The 5,723-nt window shown below is 55.8% G+C and overlaps 1 protein-coding gene across 1 annotated transcript; it reads left to right on the top strand.

Annotated features, from left to right (window-relative positions):
• ZIC2 (Zic family member 2) lies at positions 1-4,413 on the top strand. The gene is made up of 3 exons (XM_042806243.1): positions 1-1,092; positions 3,000-3,163; positions 3,371-4,413. The coding sequence occupies exons 1-3, from the start codon at positions 90-92 to the stop codon at positions 3,665-3,667; spliced, it is 1,464 nt and encodes a 487-aa protein (XP_042662177.1). The 5' UTR covers positions 1-89; the 3' UTR covers positions 3,668-4,413.
• The last annotated feature ends 1,310 nt before the right edge of the window (positions 4,414-5,723 follow it).

Consider the following 5,723-nt stretch of genomic DNA (forward strand, 5'->3'; position numbering starts at 1 on the left):
GGCGGCGGCGGCGGCCCCGCACCGGGCCGGGCGGGCGGCGGGCAGCCCGGCGGTAGCGGGGCGGCGGCGGCCCCGGAGCGGCGCGGACCATGCTGCTGGACGCCGGCCCGCAGTTCCCGGCCCTCGGCGTGGGCACCTTCGCCCGGCACCACCACTCGGCCGCGGCGGAGATGCAGGACCGGGAGCTGAGCCTGGCGGCGCAGAACAGCTTCGTGGACTCGGCGGCGGCGCACATGGGCGCCTTCAAGCTCAACGCCGGCGCCCACGACCTCTCCCCCGGGCAGAGCTCGGCGTTCACCTCGCAGGCTCCCGGCTACCCCGCCGCCGCCCTGGGGCCCCACGCAGCCCACGTCGGCTCCTACTCCGGGGCGCCCTTCAACTCCACCCGGGACTTCTTGTTTCGCAGCCGCGGCTTCGGGGACTCGTCGCCGGCCGGCGGGCAGCACGGCATCTTCGGCCCTGCGGCCGGCAGCCTGCACCACCCGCACACGGACGCTCAGAGCCACCTCCTCTTCCCGGGCATCCACGATCAGCACGGCCCCCACGCCTCCCAAAACGTCCTCAACGGGCAGATGCGCCTGGGCTTGCCGGGGGAGGTGTTCGCCCGGTCGGACCAGTACCGCCAGGTCTCCAGCCCCAGGACTGACCCCTACTCGGCGGCTCAGCTGCACAACCAGTACGGCCCCATGAATATGAATATGGGCATGAACATGGCAGCCCACCACCACCACCACCCAGGTGCCTTTTTCCGCTACATGCGGCAGCAGTGCATCAAGCAAGAGCTCATCTGCAAGTGGATCGACCCCGAGCAGCTGAACAACCCCAAAAAAAGTTGCAATAAAACTTTCAGCACCATGCACGAGTTGGTCACCCACGTCTCGGTGGAGCACGTTGGGGGACCCGAGCAGAGCAACCACGTCTGCTACTGGGAGGAGTGTCCCCGCGAAGGCAAGCCCTTCAAAGCGAAATACAAACTGGTCAATCATATCCGAGTGCACACGGGAGAGAAACCCTTCCCCTGCCCCTTCCCCGGCTGCGGAAAAGTTTTCGCCAGATCAGAAAACCTCAAAATTCACAAAAGGACGCACACAGGTAATTCGGATTTCTTTCGGCAGGTTTACCCCCTCTGCCCGTGCCTATAGATATAAAGATAGATATACAAACAAACAGATATAGACTCGGACAGAGAGATGTAAAATGATAAGAGGGATAAAATAAGGAACCCGTTTAATATTATTTTTTTTTCCCCGCTCCATCACTCGACTGCGTTTGTTTTGGTTTCTTTCCCACCAGCATCCCTCCCCCCCTTCCCCCCCCCCCCCCCCCCCCCGCCCCTCGCCCACATTTCGAAAGGATATTTTAGTGATTTATTTTAATTTGCGGGGTGAGCGATGTAGATTCGTGCCGAGGCTCGGCGGGGTCTTTCCGCAGAAACACAAAATGCAGCGCGAAATAAATTCTGCCGTCCTGCTAAAAGACGGGAAGACGTGTATATATAGAGAGATAGAGATAGATATACACGAAACGCCTGGTACATTTACAACGCTCAAAGTATTTGTATAGAACTTCAGCGCTTGTGGGCATGGCTTTCATGTATGGATACTGAGAAACTATATAAATACGTGCAAAATCCGTCATTAGTCTAAAATCCCGTTGGAAGTGGCAAAACGTCCCTTTCTGGGAATGCTTTCCATTAAATTTAAATGGTGTGAGCAAGGCAATAAAATTTTCTCATTTCCAAAAAAAAAAAACAAAAAACCCCAACCCAAAAAAGAAGTGTTTTTAAAGTCTCGCTCGAGGTGATTTAAGGTGCTTTTGCAACAGTTTATTAAATTATGTAATAGGGGATGGAGGATTTGAGGCTCGGAAACTTCCACCCAAACCAGGTGGAAGAGGGGTGAAGGAGCCCGGGCTTTCCCGATGGAAAATCGCCTGAGCCGAAGAGTAACAAAAATAAACGCATCCTCCCGCCTCATCTATTATTCATTTACTACTCCTGCCGGCTCGAACCGTGCCAGACTATTTCATAAAAGACGGCCAAATATTTTAGCGACTTCCACTCTAAATATTTACCCGGAGAAAGGCTAAAAATCTCGAGGCCTATTGTTTTCTCAAGTGCTAAGCCCGATGCGAGGTGCGAGACGAGCTTTAACAAGGTTTAAAATTTGAGAAATGTATTTGCATGAGATGCCCGCACTGAAGTCATTGTGTCTGAGCGGATGTCTTTAAGAAACAATTTAGGTGCTAATGGAATTTAATGTTAAATGCTTCCCCTTCCAAAGGCGGGGGGATGTGGAGTTCTCACCTCCAAATTACTCCCCGGCATTTGGAGTCCTGGCAGCCGGGCGAGAGGAATCCCTATGAAAATTAAATGAAGTATTTTACAGACGTTTAGTTTTCCCAGCGGATGTGCGTTTACCTCGAATCTCCATACACGAAACAATCTGCCCGGCCTTAAATCTGTCGGTAATGGTTTCCAGTTTAACAGGATAGCGGATTTGGTACCGAGGCGAAACGGCTCGATGCTGCTGCTGCCTTTTCTTTTTTTTTTTTTTTTTTTTTTTTTTTTTTAATCGCCTTTCTTCTTCAGTCTATTTCGGGGGCCGGCTGCGTGTCGGCACCGGTCGAAACAAAACCAAGCGGGATACCCCGGGCCGGGGGTGCCCTGGAAGGGGAAGGGGGGGGGTGTGCGTTGTGTGTGTTTAGTAGGAAAACCAGGCGGGGGGACGGGCGCTGCTGCCTCGCTGCAGGGCGAGGCGGGAGCGGCGCGGCCCTTCCACTTCGGGGCCGGGGCTAAATCGGCCTCTTGCTTTGGGAATCCGCTGGGAGAAGTGGCTGGGAACGGGAGGGGGGGCGGGAAAGGAGCGGGGAAAGGCCGAAGGATCCGGGCGCGGGGGCTGCGCGGGCTTTGCGCGGGGGCTTTGCGCGGGGGCTTTGCGCGGGGGCGGCCGCGCTCACCCCCCCCCCCCCGCCCCCCCCATCCGCCCGCTCTCTTGCAGGGGAGAAGCCCTTCCAGTGCGAGTTCGAAGGCTGCGACCGGCGTTTCGCCAACAGCAGCGACCGCAAGAAGCACATGCACGTCCACACCTCGGACAAGCCCTACCTGTGCAAGATGTGCGACAAGTCCTACACCCACCCCAGCTCCCTGCGGAAGCACATGAAGGTACCCGGCCCCGCAACCGGCGGCGGGGGGCGGGAGGGCGGCCGCACCGCCCCGGGCGCCCCGTCGGGGCGGCGGGCGGCGGGCGCGGGGCCCGGGGGCGGCGGCGGCGGCGGCGGGCCGGGCCGGCGGCGGGGGGTGCGCCCGGGGGGCGGCGGCGGCGGCCTCCCCGTCCCCCCTCCACCCGGCCGTCTTGCCTTTGCCCCCCAGGTGCACGAGTCGTCCCCGCAAGGCTCCGAGTCCTCCCCGGCCGCCAGCTCCGGTTACGAATCCTCCACCCCCCCGGGGCTGGTGTCCCCCAGCGCCGAGTCGCAGAGCACCAGCAACCTCTCCCCGGCGGCGGCGGCGGCGGCGGCGGCGGCGGCGGCGGCGGCGGCGGCGGCCGTGTCCGCGGTGCACCGGGGCGGCGGCGGCGGCGGCGGCGGCGGCGGCGGCGGCAGCGGCGGCGGCGGCGGCGGCGGCGGCCACAGCGGGCTCTCCTCCAACTTCAACGAGTGGTACGTGTAGGGCCCCGCCGCGCCGCGGACTGCTCTGCACGGCCCCGCCGAGCCCTCCCCGCCCCGCCCCGGCGGCGGCGGCGGCGGGCAGGAGGGAGCGGGCCCGCCGGAGACGCGCCGGGAGACGCTGCCGCACCCGCGGGCAGCGGAACGACGGGGCCGAGGAGGATGGGGACGGGGGCACGGGGACTTGGTCTCCCCACACACCCATCCCTCCTGCCTTCGGGTCTTTTTTTTTTGGTGGATTTTCTTTTTTTTTTTTTTTGTGGACATTTTGAACCAGCAAAAAAAAAAAAAAAAAAAAGAAAGATTTTTTTTTTTTTTTTCTATAAAAGTACATGCTGAAAAAGTAAGAGAATGAGTAAATAAATAGAGGAATGGAAAAGAGAGAGAGAGAGAGAGAGAAAGGGGAAAAACCAACCCCAAATGCCACCAACACACCACTCAGCAAAAAGCTTCTCAAGCCGGCGGAAAGAAACTCTCCCTCTGGAACCTCAAGACAAAAGATCAGAGACTGAAACTCCTCCGGCCCCTGCGCCTCCCCGCCCGGAGCAGCCAGCGCCCTCCCGCCCCACGAACTGTGTACATAGCGGCCCTCTCCTTCCTCCGGCGAGGTGGGGAGCGAAGTTTTCCTGGATTCTTGGTGTATAGAAGTTCGTCCCGTTTGTAAACCGCGGATTGGTCCCCTTCTTCTTTTTTCTGTCTTTTTTTTTTTTTTTTGGCCGTCTTTCTTTCTTTCTTTCTTTTTTTTTTTTTTTTTTTCCTCTTCCTCCCTCCCCGAGAAAGTGATGGACTTGTTTTCTTTTCTCCCGCTCCCCCTCCCCACCTCCCTCTCTCCTCCTTTTTTAGTTCACCCCTTTGAAAAAAGTAACGTGGAAGAAAAAAATGGTTTCTTTTGTAATTGTGATATCTTGAATATTGTGTTCCTTTTTAAGAGGCAACTTGATTGTAAACTGCATTTCAACTATAGACTGGGGAAGAAATACCGTGCCAAAGTCTCCATTCTGTTACTCACAGACACACACACGAACAACAACGCTTGTGAATGTATTTTTTCTGTTAGCTGGGTTTACATGTGATGTTTTAGTGCTTTTGCAAGTTCGATTTGTTAGTTCCTATTCGGAAGATTGTGAGGAAAAATAAACGTCGTGCCGTTAGCTTTTCCGTAATAACACCCTTCCTCCTGTAAATACCTGTTACCATATTTATCCATTTGTAATTAAATTATGGTATTAACTTGCTACAGAGGAAACAGTATTTATAAAGAATGTTTCTTAACTATAAATATGTACAATTGTGAGCATAAACTGTTTCAGATTTTTTATTTGAAGGTTTAAGTGGTTTCATCATTTCTTGTGATATGTTTTGAGAGTAATGCATACAGAAATATAATAAAACGTGTTGAAACTGCACGAGCTGTTGCCTTTTTATGCCAAGGGCTCTCTGAAACCTGTGAGGGACTGAGCACTGGCTACAAAACAAATGCTTTCAAAAAATCCGCCGCTTTCTGGAGCACGAGGATTTCATCCAGCCAGGCTCCCCGTCTAGAAAAAAAAAAGGGGAAAAAAAAAAAAAAAAAAAAAAGAAAAAAGCCACCACCATCAAAAAAATCCCCCCCCCCCCCCCCCCCCCCCCCAAACCCACACCACATTTTGGGAAGGCTCTGAGATGAGAGGAAAGGGGTGAGCGTTTGCATCTTCCCCACATGACTCGCAACGCAGGATCTCCCTTTAGGAAGAGCTTAGCACGGCAAGAGCGCAGCTTCCCTCGCCTTCTGCCTCACCCGGGCTTGCCCCGCTCCCCCCGAGCCCGGCCGGCGGGGGGACCCCGGCGCCCCGCGGGGTGACAAAGCCGGGAGCCCCGGGACGGAGCCGGGGGGGCAGCGGTCGGGCGCTGAGCTCTGTGTAGGGCTGCTCTGAGCCGTAAACCGTATTTTTGGTAGCCTCCAGCCAGCCCTGGAGAGGAGAAAGTGGCGATGCCCCAGAGCTCACATTTCCCTTCTAGCTTTTTTTTTTTTTTTAATCTCTTTCTTTCTGTTTTGTTTTTTTTTTGTTGTTGTTGTTGTT

Source organism: Tyto alba, unplaced genomic scaffold (genome assembly GCF_018691265.1).
Source record: "Tyto alba isolate M040663 unplaced genomic scaffold, T.alba_DEE_v4.0 Super-Scaffold_45, whole genome shotgun sequence".
In the NCBI taxonomy this organism is placed as follows: Eukaryota; Metazoa; Chordata; class Aves; order Strigiformes; family Tytonidae; genus Tyto; species Tyto alba.